A 15,362-nucleotide genomic window follows, 5' to 3' on the forward strand; every position below is an offset into this window, starting at 1 on the left:
GTGGAAACCTGCTCGAGGAGAAATTATGCGGTCAGGTTGATGAAGTCAGCAGCCTGTGGCTTTCCAATGTGGATGTTGAAGTCACCTAGTACCACCAGAGGAGTACCATCCTCAGGGAAGGATGAAAGAAGCACATCCAGCTCCTCCAAGAAATGTCCAAGCTGACCTGGGGGACAATATATAACTACAAAATGACTTTTAACAGGGTGAGTGATAGTAACAGCATGAAACTCGAAGGAGCTGTTGTCACACAAGGGTGTTAGCTGATTGAATTTCCAGTCTTTGGGGATAAGTAGACCGGTGCCTCCACCTCTTCCTGTGATGCGAGGGCTGTGACAAAGCAAACCAATTAAACTAGCCCGAGAACGAATGAAGGAACGATACTACATGCGGTTTCACAACGTGACAGAGCTGAAGTAAATACAAAGCGATCTCTCAGTTTAACACAGTACTAAAAACTCAAGAAGACACGATTTAATTACACTTACACAATTCTGTACGCTTCTGCTGCTAAGTTGCTTCTCCAGGTAAGGGGTTCTGTGGACAGATGAGGGGTTATGTGTGCAGGTAAGGGTTCTGTGGACAGTTGAGGGGTTCTGTGAAAAGGTGAAGGGTTCTGTGGACAAGTGAGTTGTTCTGAAGGATTCTGTGCACAGTTGAGAGGTTCTGTGTGTAGGTGAAGCGTTCTGTGGGCAGGTGAGGTGTACTGAAGGGTTCTGTGGAGAGGTGAGGTGTTCTGACTGTGTGTTCACATAGAGCGCGAATGAGGCGTCAAAAACGCGCTATTCGCGAGTAGTTTGAAGCTTGAACATTTTGTGTTTACTCGCTTCATTCGCGTCATTCGCGCTATTCGCGCGTGAAAAACGCGTCATTCGCGCTATTCGCGTCATTCGCGAGTGAAATTCGCTTCACGAAAATGTTTTTACAATTTACCGGATTCTCCGACCTCCTCACTCACTTTCTTCCAAGCAAGATCCTTGTTATTCCTATTTTTATGAACACGTATCATATAGCTCCGGGTGTCCACACACTGAGATGAGCTTGTCCTCCATTTTGTATTTCTGCCTCTGCTCGCTACGTCGTCTACGTCACTACTCAAGCAGGCGCCTGATTGGTTAACGCGGCGCGAATTTTCGCCAAAGTTCAGATTTTTCAACTCGCGCCATTCGCGTCATTCGCGCCATTCGCGTCATTCGCGCCGCCTCATCCGCGTCTTTGCATTGACTTAACATGTAAATCACTCGCGCTTGACGCCTCATTCGCGCTCGGTGTGAACACACAGTGAAAGGTTCTGTGGACAGGTGAGGTGTTCTGAAGGGTTCTGTAGATAGGTGAGGTGTTCTGTGGACAGATGAGGGGTTATGTGGGCTGGTAACAGTTCTGTGGACAGTTGAGGGGTTCTGTGGATAGGTGAGGTGTTCTGAAGGGTTCTGTGCACAGATGAGGGGTTTTGAGGACAGGTGAGGTGTTCTGTGGACAGTTGAGGGGTTCTGTGTGTAGGTGAAGGGTTCTGTGGGCAGGTGAGGTGTACTGAAGGGTTCTGTGGACAGGTAAGGTGTTCTGAAGGGTTCTGTGGACAGGTGAGGTGTTCTGAAGGGTTCTGTGGACAGGTGAGGTGTTCTGAAGGGTTCTGTGGACAGGTGAGGTGTTCTGAAGGGTTCTGTGGACAGGTGAGGTGTTCTGAAGGGTTCTGTGGACAGGTGAGGTGTTCTGAAGTGTTCTGTGGACAGGTGAGGTGTTCTGAAGTGTTCTGTGGACAGGTGAGGTGTTCTGAAGTGTTCTTTGGACAGGTGAGGTGTTCTGCAAGGTTCTGTCGACAAGTGAGGTGTTCTGAAGGGTTCTGTAGACAGGTGAGGTGTTCTGTGGACAGATGAGGGGTTATGTGGGCCGGTAACAGTTTTGTGGACAGGTGAGGGGTTCTGTGGACAGGTGAGGTGTTCTGAAGGGTTCTGTGCACAGATGAGGGGTTTTGTGGACAGGTGAGGTGTTCTGTGGACAGTTGAGGGGTTCTGTGTGTAGGTGAAGGGTTCTGTGGGCAGGTGAGGTGTACTGAAGGGTTCTGTGGACAGGTGAGGTGTTTTGAAGTGTTCTGTGGACAGGTAAGGTGTTCTGAAGGGGTCTGTGGACAGGTGAGGTGTTCTGAAAGGTTCTGTGGACAAGTGAGGTGTTCTGTGGACAGATGAGGGGTTATGTGGGCCGGTAACAGTTCTGTGGACAGGTGAGGTGTTCTGAAGTGTTCTTTGGACAGATGAGGTGTTCTGAAGGGTTCTGTGGACAGGTGAGGTGTTCTGAAGGGTTCTGTGGACAGATGAGGTGTTCTGAAGGGTTCTGTGGACAGATGAGTGGTTATGTGGGCAGGTAACGGTTCTGTGGACAGTTGAGATGTTCTGAAGTGTTCTTTGGACAGGTGAGGTGTTCTGAAGGGTTTTGTGGCCAGGTGAGGTGTTCTGTGGACAGATGAAGGGTTCTGAAGGGTTCTGTGGACAGGTGATGTGTTCTGTGGACAGTTGAGGTGTTCTGAATGGTTCTGTGGACAGGTGATGTGTTCTGTGGACAGGTGAGGGGTTCTGTGGGAAGGGTGCTGTGGACAGGTGAGGGGTTCTGTGGGAAGGGTGCTGTGGACAGGTAAAGGGTTCCGTGGAAAGGTTAGGTGTCACTGGAAACAGCCACTTCCTGTCACCCACACTTACATTTACATTGAGGTATTTAGCAGACGCTTTTATCCAAAGCCACTTACATTGCATTATCCTATACATTTAGCATAGGTATCTGCAATCCCTTGGTATCAAACCCACAACCTTGCGTTGTTAGCGCAATGCTCTTACAATGCTCATTTACTTTTAAACTGAAACGGTTAGAATTCGAGACATGATATCCCTCTCAGCATATTTCACAACAGCAGTTTGGCTGTTTTCATCCTTGTATTTTCTCTCTAGAGACCGTACATCATGCGTGCTAATACGCCAGCCAATGAAATCCTGCAAACCTTCCAAAAGAGTCAGCCATGTTACCCTGTGGCCTGGTCTCCGGGGATGAAATCTCTCTTAAGAAAGGTAACAATAACCCCACCATTGCACTGTAGTTATATTTCATTCATTGATGCATGAATATGTGTAGTAATGATTTAGAGATGAAAGGGTTTCTGTTGGTGTTAGCTGTTGTGTGTAGATGCTCAGCAGAGGATTTCCAGCCTGTCAGAGCTTCAGGATATGGAAAATTTGTCTGAAGTCAACTGGGACGCTGTGCTTAACAAACAAATCCCACCCGGCTTCCTCCCTGATGTATGTTAATAAAGCACACAAACACACGTGTTCCACATGTGGATTACTTGGATATAGATATTCTATCATAGATAAGTCGAGCAACAAAAGCTTCATAAGTGAATTTGGACACAAAGCAAGTGACCTGTAGAGTGGAGGATAATGCAGCAACATTTGTGTTGTTACACTTTATGGTTGACAAAATAAATGTTTGAAGTTGATGTGTGGATCTCCAATTAAGGACATGGTGTGAACACCACTAAATACTGATATGTGGACATACAGACTGTATATGTAAATGTGTGTTTGTGTGATTTCAGAGACGGAGACTGAACTGTGACCCCACGTTTGAGCTGGAGGAGATGATCCTGGAATCCAAACCATTACATAAGAAAAAGAAGAGATTGGCGAGAAAGACGAGAGAGAACGGCTCTGATGGATCTCCTCAGGTAACATGTCTGATCATCATTGAAACAGTGCTTGGACACTTACTGTAAGTCAAATATCAAAGCAGAACATCAGTCAGTTTCCTTACTTTGACAGATTTACATGTCAGCAAAGCATTTCTGTAAATATATAATGGATGTGATTATGAATCATATATAGATGAAGGAAATAATCCATGTGGGTGTGTAAATGTGCTGTAAAGACATAAATGAATGAATCGTTCTGTGTAAATGTGTGGTGTTGAATGGCTATAAACTCAAAGAGATTTAGTGTTAGTGTTGTACATGCACATTTTCTGACGAAGTGGAGATCAGTCTTATATGCCTGAGGCTCAGCTGCTACAGCCTCTGAACGTGAAGAAAACTTAAGATAACTTAAAGAGTCTTAAATGTGTCCTGAATCCTCCTCAGCATTCCTATCCCTCTGAAGTTTATTTTAGCTGTATCCTATTGGTTAGAGCGTTGGGCTTGTGATCAGAAGGTTGCCGGTTTGAATCTCAGTGCCAGTATGTCATGACTGAAGTGCCCTTGAGCAAGGCACCTTACCCATGATTGCTCTGCAGTAATGTTACACTGTCCTAAGCATATAACAACAATTTACGATTAACTAAGCGTAAATGCTGTTTGAGTTACATGTTCTACATTCTGCCACCAGCTTTACTGCAGTAGAATATACATTTACATTTGGTCATTTTGCAGACGCTTTTATATAAAGCGACTTACAAAGAGTTCGGGGAGCAATAAGCGATATGTCATACTAAGAGCAATAGTACAATAGGTGCTAATACAAAGATACTAGTTTAAAAAAAAGCTAGACCACTTCCTGTTGAGAGAAGAGGGTTAGTGTACGTTTTTTTTCTCATTTGTCTGTCATGTATTCGCCGAAGAGGTGTGTTTTAAGTAGTTTTTTGAAGGTAACAAACATATCAAAGCGGAAATATTTAAACAGGATGTCAGCGGGATACAATAGTAGATGCTAGAGGCCGTGGTCTTTAGCTTGCTTGTTAGACCACCCGACTCCAATGCCGGACCGACCCGGTTCGAGGGCATAGAATTGGCTACATTGGTGCCGTGCCAGATGGGAGTGAGGTTTAGGGGGGTGAGTGTAATGCAGGCCAGCTAGTGAAGAGCTGTGCAGTGTAGAGGCACGCTTGGAGCGGGGCAAGGAGAACCGGTTACATAAGCACTATACTCCCCACACCTGCTGACATCTAAAAAGACTCAAAGTATTGAGCACACACACCTCGTGTATGTGTTATTAAAGGATTTTGACAGCCTGATGTTTGACTGGCAGTGGCTTTTCACTGTTCACAATGCTCTTCAGAATTCACACAACAACAACCTGAAAATCCTCCTTAACTGAGTTGAAGTGATCCACATCCCCTCTGCTGAACCTCTCCCAGATGAACTCCTGTGTCAGAAAGTTTTGAAATGGACTGGAATACCCCGTCCAAGCCTTAAGCGGCCAACTCAAGTGTGCAGAACATAATTTTGGAGAAATGTATAATCTATATAACCTGAAGTGAGAACTTGATGTTGAATGTCTCTAACTGAGTTTAGATAAGTTAGTTGTCTTGGTAACTCTGTACTTCTGGGGCCTGTACCATGAAGCTGTTTTAGGTGGCTAGCCAGCTATGTTTCCGTTAAGTTTGAGCCACCATGAAAGTAGCTCGGCTTTAATCAGTGTTCGTCGCCTGGTATCTAACGCTGCATGGATAACCTGTTTTTTTGCAAGTGGTACATACTTGTATGTGGTCGGTGATGCAGAGAATCTAGGGAAAAACACGGTCTGTCCAACCATTTGTAAGGTGATCCTCGCTCTGCAGGGGTACATAAATAGCTTCATTGTGTTCCCTGGACATTTATCCACCATGTCCATAAAAGAGGGCTTTTATAAAATTGCCGGTAAGATATATTGATAGGGTGACATCACATGAACAAATTTAACCTTTCACGCTCTTTTTTATTTCTCTGACTTTCTTAAAATAAAAAGCATATTTCACACTTTTTTCTGTTTGCTGCAAACAAGTGTTTGTGATTAAATGTTCGCAAAAATAATAAAAGGTTGTGGTAAATACTCACCACTTTGAATTATATTTTTATATTTTGTCTTGATCTGCTGCCAAATCAATGAATATCAATCTTTCTTAGGATGTAATAGCTTAGCCTATACATTCACATTTTACATATATACGTATGTATGTAGACTATGTATTTATGTATGCATCATGCATGTATGTATGCATGTATCGACACGAATACACATATTTTGACTTTAGCATGTAATAAATGTTTAATATGGCCTATATAATTTTACATTAATTGTTTAACTTACGCATTAACGCAATCAGCAATCTTACTCCAAGATTGTTCTCTTGCTTTGGCAGTAGATACAGTTTTACTGTGTGCTTGAAAAACACTTCTATATTCTCTTGCTCCTGCGTGGAAAAATATATCGCTCTCGCTCTATCCATATTGAACGCGATTGTTCATTCAGTGCCGATGTCACTCATTTATGTGCACACGTGCGTGGAGTAATCATAACTTAAGGATCAAAGCCTGAGTTGACAGAGAAAGTTCATGAGCTGCGTTTTGGTACCAATAAAGCCTGATTGCATCGATTTGGTTTTGTCGACTCAAAACCAATCCTGTAACCCAGAGTTTGTTCAACTACCATCATGGTACAGACCCCTGGAGTCACAATGGAATAGGGACCCGCAGAGATGATGTATTATTGAAGGCTAACCCGGAAGTTAGCGCTGCAGTGGTTCCCTCGACCGAAAGTCAGAGTTCCCTTTCTGTCGGTCTCTCGACGTTGTGTCGAAGCCGACAGATGGGGTTCGCCCTTGAGAACCAATCATCTCTGACTATTTTGAAAAGGCCAATGAAATTGGCGAATGAAATTTGCATGCCGGGCTCCGCCCCCGGATATCCGGGTATAAAAGGGGAGCCGGCGTGCTCATTCATTCACCTTTTGTTCTTCGGAGCCTTCGCATCTGATGACATTCTTCGAATTGCTGAATTCTACGACGCGGTGCAGCGGAGATTCCCCTGGGCGTCCTGGCAGTTCCTGAGGTATTTTTCTAAAAGAGCAATTTCCTCAGCGTGGCATTTCCCGCTGATCTCTTGGGTGCAGTACACTCATCGAGGACGGGGACGGACACGGTGGTTGCCGCAAGTGTTCGGGGGTCCGACCACTGTGGCAGCCTCGTGGATTCGTCCTGCCCGCACTGCGCGCGGATGGCTATTCAGACGTTGCGTCACTGCGTGCGGATGGCTAGTCAGACGGTGCGTCACTGCGCGCGGATGGCTATTCAGACGTTGCGTCACTGCGTGCGGATGGCTATTCAGACGTTGCGTCACGGTGGCTATGTTCTGTCAAGAGCAAGCCACCACCTCGTTTGCTTTGGACTCGTTTGCTCAGTCGCGGGTATCCGCAGACGACGGCCACCTGGGGAGCTTGGCCTAGACTCACCGTCCAGGGCATGTAAGGTCTCGACATCTCTGGTGTTGAGGCTGGCAGTGCCGTGGACCAAGCTGCCTCCACTCTTTTGCCATGGCCATCCTGCAGGCCAGGGCGCTAAAGAGAGCCCCACGGGGTAAGACCGACCCAAGTAGTGCCGCCGCCGACTGGCCCGCTGGGGACCGCGGTGGCAGCGCAGGCTGGGTCGGACGATGTCCACATCAGTGGCCCGGAAAGACCCCTCTGACTCAATCTTGCGCAGGTGGGCGATGTCGAGAAAGGCCACTTTCCCGACTCCCCTCTCGCAAGGTCGGCTGATTGGTGGCGCTGTCAAGGACTGCTCCAGCAGCCTTTTGACAGTGTAGAAACAGACCGGCCTGCTGTGACCCGGCCGTCGAGGTCTCGCACGTGGTCTGCCCCCAGCAGCCCTGGCCTTCTCCAGCGTCGACTCCGGTTCTGGTGCCCCCGCAGGTGGCCCCCCGGAGGAAGACGTCGAGAGAAGGACCACCTAGAGAGATTGAACCATCGGGCCCGACCCAGCCTTGGTTGCTGGATGGTCGAACTGGGGCGGTCCCTGCCGCGTCCCAAACACCTTCTGGGCCCCTTCGGGGGCCTAGTGCCCGCCTTCTCACAAGGAGAGGTCTCTCTCTGGGTCCCACTTGCAGCCGCTCTCACCCTCTGAAAGATGGTGTTCGGCAACTCGACGTTGCGTCGTGGCGGCACGCAATGGCTAGTATAAAGCAGCCCTCAGCACTCTCGCTTTGACGGTGCGTCGAGCTGCGCCATCGCCTGGCAGGTGATTTAGCGGAGCCGTTCCCCCCGGGGGGACCAGCACTGCTAGTCATTGAACCAACCCCCGCGGGTTGATGAAGCAGATCGCAGCCCCCCCCTGTGAGGTCCCTGGGTGCTTGGTTAGCATTTCAAACCGTCACGGTGGCTGGGAGTGTGGTCCGTCTCGGCATTCGATCCAGTTCGCCAGACCTCCGCAGGACTTCGGGCATCCTCTTACCTCAGCAGAGGCAGGGATGTTCCCGTGCTCCAGGCCGGGGCTGCCACCCCTCTGGCGAAGGCAATCGAACTGTCCCCTCGGCCGAGATGTCCAGTGGCTTCTACAGCCGCACTTCATCATCCCCAAAACCAGGGGTCGCTGCATACCTTGAGCAGCACCTTGCAAGGATGCCGTTCAGGGGCGCAGAAGCGCGTCCTGGTGTCTGTCAGACGCCAGGAGTGGTTCATGACAACTGACCGCATACTCTCATGTACAGTTTCACGCACAGTCAGTGCTGAGCTGCTTGAACTTTCAGGCAGCAGCCAGCGGTCCCCTGAAATCAGTTTCAGAGGCTCCTGGGCATGGTGTCCTCGGGGGTGGCCTGTCCCCCTCGGGTTGACGCACATGGGACCGCGACAGCACTGACTACAGAGATGAGTTCCCTGGAGAGCGTGGCGCACTGGCAGTAGGCGTATCGTCATTACGCCTGCTGCCGTCGCATCCTAACCCCGTGCAGGTCTTGAGGCCGGTCGTGGTAACGACAGACGCCTCCCTACGGGGTGCAGGAGCGGTGTGCAACGGGCGCGCAGTGTCGGGTCGCTGGACGGGCCCCGCCTGCGTTGGCAGATCACTGCCTTCAAGTTGCTAGCTGTCCTGCTTGCACTGATGAGGCTCCGGCCTCTCGTGCAGAGCCAGCATACTGGCCCTGACAGCACGACCGGCGTAGCGTACTAAACCTCAGGGTGGCATTCTCTCGCTGCAGTCATCGCAACTCGCCCAAACGCCTCCTCCCGAGGAGACAGCAGGTGGCAAAGCCCCTGCAGGTCACATGCCCACCGGGTGTCCTGAACCAGACAGCCAAGCGCTCTCTTGTCAGTTGACGCCTCGTGGGAAGTGACGACTCCGCCCCTCGTGGAGACAGCAGGTGGCAAAGCCCCTGCAGGTCACACGCCCACCGGGTGTCCTGAACCAGACAGCCAAGCGCTCTCTCGTCAGTTGACACCTCATGGGAAGTGACGACTCCACCACTGCGGCCGGCGTGGGTGTGGTTTGGGCGGGCACAGGTGGACCTGTTGCCTCCCTGAACACCACCCAGTGTCGCTGGGCACTCCCTGGTCGAGGCTCCCCCCTCGACACGGAGGCCCTAGCGTGCAGCTGGTCGCGGGACAAGCGGAACTACGCTTCCCCCCAGTGAGCTTCATTGCGCAGGTCCTGTGCAAGGTCTGGGAAGAGAGTATCAAGTGCTGCTAGTTGCGCCTTACGGGCCCAACTACACTTGGTTCTCGGAGCTAATACTCCTGACTACAACTCCCCCTGGCCAAATCCCCTGGCGAAGGGCCTACTCGCAGAGGATGGACACGTTGTGGCATTCGAGCCGGACCTCTGGGTCTGGCTCCTGGATGGGACGAGGAGTTCCTGGATGATCTACCCCCCACAGTGGTGGAGACTGTCACTCAGGCAAGGGCCATGCCCACAAGGCTGGATGCCTTTTAAGTGGCGCCCCTTCTCGTCCTGGTGCTCTTCTCGAGGAGAAGACCCGCGGAATTGCTCGCTCAGGAACGTGCTGTCCTATTGCAGGAGAGGCTGGGGAGTAATCTCCCCTTCCACATTGGAGCGTGGGTACCCGCTGTCGCGGTTATCACGTACCAGTTGCTGGTGAGCCTCTGGGGCGGCATGACCTGATTATTAGGTTCCTCTAGGGCGCGAGGGGCTAAGGCCTCGTCCGCGCCCCGTACCCTCTGGGGACCCCTTTTTTCGGGCCCTGCGGAGAGCCCCCTTCCTCGTTCTGCGAGGGGGGTTGGCTCTCCTGCTGGGGCTCGAGTCCATCCAGAGGGTGAGGCACCTGCAAGCATTCCGTGTCCACTGATTGCCAAAATTCAGGCCCGGTGACTCTCACGTGATCCTGAGACCCCGGCCGACTTACGTGCCCAAAGTTCCGCCGCCCCCTTTGGGAACTAGGTGGTGAACTTGCAGGCGCTCCCACACCGGGAGAAAGACCCAACCTGTACGTGGGGTGTCCGGTAAGCGCATTGCGCCTCTACTTGAACCACACGGAGGGCTTCAAGGCCCTGAGCAGCTCTTGTCTGTTATGGAGGTCAGCAACGGGAGTGCTGTCTCCGAGGAGAGTTGTCGCGCTGGATCGCACACGCCGTCACTACGGCGTGCCGATCCTAGCCCGTGCCCATTTGAGTGACGGTACACTCCGCTCGGGGTGTGGCCTCCTCGTGGGCATCGGCTCAGTGCGCCTCTCTGGCAGACATCTGTAGAGTTGCGGGTTGGGCTACGCAATACCTCGCAGAGGCTTGCAAACCTCCGTGGGGAGTCGGCAGCTCGAGTCTTGCCAACAGGTGAGACCAGCAGTCGTGGGGCGTACGCCTGCGCATAGCGCCATTCCCCTTCTTAGGTGGATCAGTGCGCTATGGGCTGCCTCCCTTCTTTCCCCAAGGGTGAAGAATAGGCAGTCCGTCCATCCATCAATAAGCACTCAGGGCGGCGGGCTCGGCGGAGCAGCCCTGCCGCCTATGGCCGGGTATCAAGCTGAGTTATTACATATAGCTCTAACCGGACCTAGTGCCCCACACGTAGTAACCCCCCACTAGGGTGGTTCCGTCTGAGATGTCGTCATGAGATGGTTCCCCGTGTGGCAACCAATGACCTCCCCCAGGTGGACATCCACCTTGCGGCATTCCGCACATACCTCCCATGAGTTCTCCCCTATTTGGTGAGACCATGTTGGTGTCTCCACTGTATTCCCCCCTAGGGTGGGAAGTGGTCTCCGTAAGCGCACGTCCACATTGAGGGAACAACGCTTACCCAGTAGCCTACAGTACCGGATGGCTTCTCGTTAAGAGAACAAGGCCTCCGTCTGTGGTGGCCGAGGGCAGGGGCTACTCATCTTTGCCAAAAGCTCTGGGAGCCCCTGCCTGCCCACTGAAAGGTTACAATTTTGCGAGAGCGCTTACGTCTGACTCGCCTAGGCCGGTCAACGTCGCTTCGCTGGAGATTGTGACGCGGCTAGTGCCGTGGCGTTTTCAATAGGAACCCCATCTGTCGGCTTCGACACAACGTCGAGAGACCGACAGAAAGGGAACGTCTCGGTTACGTATGTAACCTCTGTTCCCTGATGGAGGGAACAAGACGTTGTGTCCTTCATGCCACGACAATAGCCGTCCGCTGCAGCAGTCACGAGATGCTCTCAGGCTGCTCAGCACAAAAGGTGAATGAATGAGCACGCCGGCTTTTATACCCGGATATCCGGGGGCGGAGCCCGGCATGCAAATTTCATTCGCCAATTTCATTGGCCTTTTCAAAATAGTCAGAGATGATTGGTTCTCAAGGGCGAACCCCATCTGTCGGCTTCGACACAACGTCTTGTTCCCTCCATCAGGGAACAGAGGTTACATACGTAACCGAGACGTTTTCCCATTGACTTTTGGAAGATCACAAACAATAAGCTCGGTTATTTAAAAGGGTTTATGATGTTTACAGGTATTGTCTATCAAGATATTTACAAATTAACAACATTTGTTCGTTTTGAAGCCGAAATACAATCACCAGACTTAAAAAGCTAACATGATGCTATAAACAGACTACACTTAAGGTCGCTCGATATCAATGTCACCACCAAGCCTCCGACAACTCTTTCAAACTTTATTTAAAACGTGTTTCCTGGTAAGTAATTACTCATTGTCTATGTTTTTACAGGTCTGTTCACATGTTGCCTTATTTGTGAGCTTTATATGTGCGATGACGCTTTTAGCAACTTGATAGCAACCACAGTTTTAAAGACACAATAAAGGCTAAAAAAAATCACAAGCTGGTTATAACTGTCACGGTTTAGGACACAACCCCAGCGCAGACAGACGCGAGATAAATGACAAGACTTTATTTAAACAAAAAACCCTCAACTGGGAAAACATGAACAAAAACAAGACAAAGATGTAACTGAAAACTTCCCACAATTGGGACAAAACAAACAAGGTCCTTAGAATAATAACCAACTACAACCCACAAATTTGGCTACAGGACCGGGGTAATCCAACACGGTGAGTAGTAACGAACAATGAACCGACAAGGGACAGAGGGAAACTGGGGCTAGATAAAGGGAAACACTAACGAGGACTGATGACACAGGGAGAGTGGCAGCAGGTGACAGGAATGATATACTAAGGGAAAGATGGACCAGGGACGGTGACAAGACTAAACACTAATGCGCCACTAACAGGGAAATAAGGGGACGGGGCTAAAGGACGCGACACCGGAGAGAGAGCATGGCGTGACAAACCAAAACAATGCCCTTTCACCTCACATAACACATTGGTATGACATGATCCTACCACAAGACAAGGAGAGGCAGAATCATGACAATAACTGGTGTGTTTTACGTCATAGAATACATTTGAAAATATTTAGAGGTTTTGTTAACCACACACCTTATTTCGGGCGATTGACCAAAACGCATTCAATAAACCCATAGACTTTGGAGCGTCCGAACCTGAAGTCCTAAGATGCTATCTCGCTTCAGGGGTTTGCATACAAAAATACGCCATCTCTGAGTTTCCCTATTGAGCATAAACTTAAGAAGGTCTTGCAGTATGTGGTCTACATCTAGGTCCAAAAGACAGTTACTTTACTCTGAAGTATTTGAAATGTGTACAAATCATTGTTTTTAATTTTTTTCCAGAATGGGCACATCCAACAGCGCCTAGAGACTGTCCAGAGAGACTTTATTGTCTTCAATAGAGAAAAGTAAGAACACCCAAATAGTTTCTAAAGGATAAGTTATATAGAGAAGAAAACCTTTACAATATTAAAATAATTATGTAGAATTAGTGTCATATTGTGGTGGCACTATTTTGTGTAAAAAGTATAATTGTATGTGCTTAAGTATCGAAGTATGGAATCACAATGTTTATCTGTATGTTTACAGCAAAATTGTAAATTTCTGTGAGAAAGATTTAATACCTCTCATGCACTAATAGCTTGCAAATCAGTATGTGCAAAGAAACAATTAGAAGTCTTATATTTTGTGTTTACGTTATTAAGATCTCTTGAAATCTGTTGAATTTAGTCAACATTATTCACCCGATTTGATAAATTGGAACCAGCCTGTGAAAATCTAGCTAGATTTACTGTTTTCTACATAAAGAAATGCTACATAATGTAAAGAACGTTCTGTGAAAATATAATTAAGCCTGGTTTTACACAGACTGGGTCACAAATATTCTATAAATGAAGAACTCCACTGCATGAGTCTCCTGGTACTGTTTGCTAATGTCATCTTCTGATAAGTCTAAAATGTTTAAATGTTTTTATTTGTCTCGTCTGTTTAAGGTCGAGGAAAACCAAAGCAGGCACAGAGACGATCAACAATATTGTCAGAGTGTCACACAAAGCCATTGTAGATGGACAGAACAACAATGATACAAAATCACTGTGTTTATCAGGATAACATTTGTCTGCAAGAACACACCATCACAGTTTTATAAAGTTTTCATGAACACTGGAACATGCATGACTAAATCCATTCTGAAGAGAGAATGTTCATGCGAGGAGAAACTCAGGAGCCTGAAGACCAGTGCATGTCTCAGTGTGACAAACAAAGCAAACTGACACTGATACAGATCAAACAAACATCAGAATTTACAGTCACTGACATCAAGAAAACATCCAAAACATCAACAAAATACAACAAATAAGCATCATCAATATTCTCATCATCATCATCATGATCATGCTCACCTTCATCATCATTATCATCATCATCATTCTCATCATGATCATGCTCACCTTCATCATCATTCTCATCATCATCATTCTCATCATCATCATCATCATTCTCATCATCATCATTCTCATCATGATCATGGAGCTGCTGGTTTAAATGTGTGCCTTGATCTGAGTTCTTGAATGCGTTGAAGGCATGCTGTATGTCTGATTCAGTGTGTTATCAGACTCACAGTCTCTCTCTATATGATAAAAACATACAGAAGAAGAGAACGCACATCTCATCATGTCATGTATGTGCATTATAACAAGCCTGGAGTGCTGCAGAATCCTATCGTTTATTTCTCTGAGAGCATCAGTCAGCTCATTCTGGATCTGTGAGGTGTGATTAAAGTTTGTACAGATAATAAATCTTTACACTGTTAAACGTGTTCATCTATAATAGAACTGTTTTGATGTACTTGTTTTTTTGACCATCCACAGTGACGGTGCATTCTGAGTGAGATCCATCGCCGCCGAAGGGCAATATCTCCTCCTAGTGGTCACATTATAATAATACACTAAAACAGTAACATGTACTGTAGGTCTGTGTGTGTGTGTGTAAATAACACGTGTTTAATAAATCATAGTGTACGTATTACGTACAGACAGACAAAAAGCTTTTTACTATAGACACAAGAAGAATCTTCTTCAGACAAACATTTCAACTTCTGTCAAATTTCTTTCACTTCTTATACATGAACGTGTTCTGTTTCAATGAAGAAAAAGGTTGACATCCACATAAACTCAATAATGTGCCTCCGAAATATATGTCATTTAACTCTAATCATTAAGTTATATACTTTGGCTTCTCGGCTAGCTGTCTACACTGCAAATAAATGGTTTACTTTAAAAAGCCCAAAACGGCCATAACATTAGACGTGTCCTAGTATACATTTATATAAATAGTGTATAGTTAGTAGATTTAAGTCGTTTATATATTTTCACTTGACTTACCTCCAATGGGACAGTCGATAGGTTGCATTTACATTTAGTCATTTGGCAGACGCTTTTATCCACAGCGACTTACAGATGAGGAAACATTGGAAGCCATTATAACAACATAGGCAACAAAATACATAAGTGCATCAAAACTAGTCCATTAAAGCCTAGCACAGTATACAAAGCTAAGAATAGTGAGGTTAGTAATGTTTTTTAAAGAAGGAAAGGGAAGACAATTAGGTTAAATCAATCAGCGACGTGTTGACGGAAGAGATGCGTTTTTAGGCGTTTTTTAAAGATGGCAACCGAGTCTGCTGATCTTGTAGCAGCTGGTAGATCATTCCACCAATGTGGAACAGATCCAGAGAAGGTACGGGAGAGTGACTTTTTTCCTTTTTGGGATGATACCACTAGTCGTTGTTCCTTTGCAGACCGCAGTGATCTGGCAGGAACATAGATCTGCATTAGCGAGTGGAGATACGATGGTGCAGATCCGG

At 47.7% G+C, this 15,362-nt stretch overlaps 1 protein-coding gene across 1 annotated transcript in view; it reads left to right on the forward strand.

Moving 5' to 3' along the window:
* Positions 1-14,537, forward strand: part of stk32a (serine/threonine kinase 32A) — a 60,035-nt gene extending 45,498 nt beyond the window's left edge. Inside the window, exons 9-13 of the mRNA XM_079487502.1 lie at positions 2,937-3,053; positions 3,156-3,281; positions 3,581-3,709; positions 12,842-12,906; positions 13,492-14,537. Of these exons, the coding sequence (XP_079343628.1) occupies positions 2,937-3,053; positions 3,156-3,281; positions 3,581-3,709; positions 12,842-12,906; positions 13,492-13,609 (555 nt within the window). The 3' untranslated portion in view covers positions 13,610-14,537. The remainder of the gene's footprint in view (positions 1-2,936; positions 3,054-3,155; positions 3,282-3,580; positions 3,710-12,841; positions 12,907-13,491) is intronic.
* The last annotated feature ends 825 nt before the right edge of the window (positions 14,538-15,362 follow it).

This window comes from Barbatula barbatula, assembly GCF_947034865.1.
Source record: "Barbatula barbatula genome assembly, chromosome: 22".
Lineage (NCBI taxonomy): Eukaryota > Metazoa > Chordata > Actinopteri > Cypriniformes > Nemacheilidae > Barbatula > Barbatula barbatula.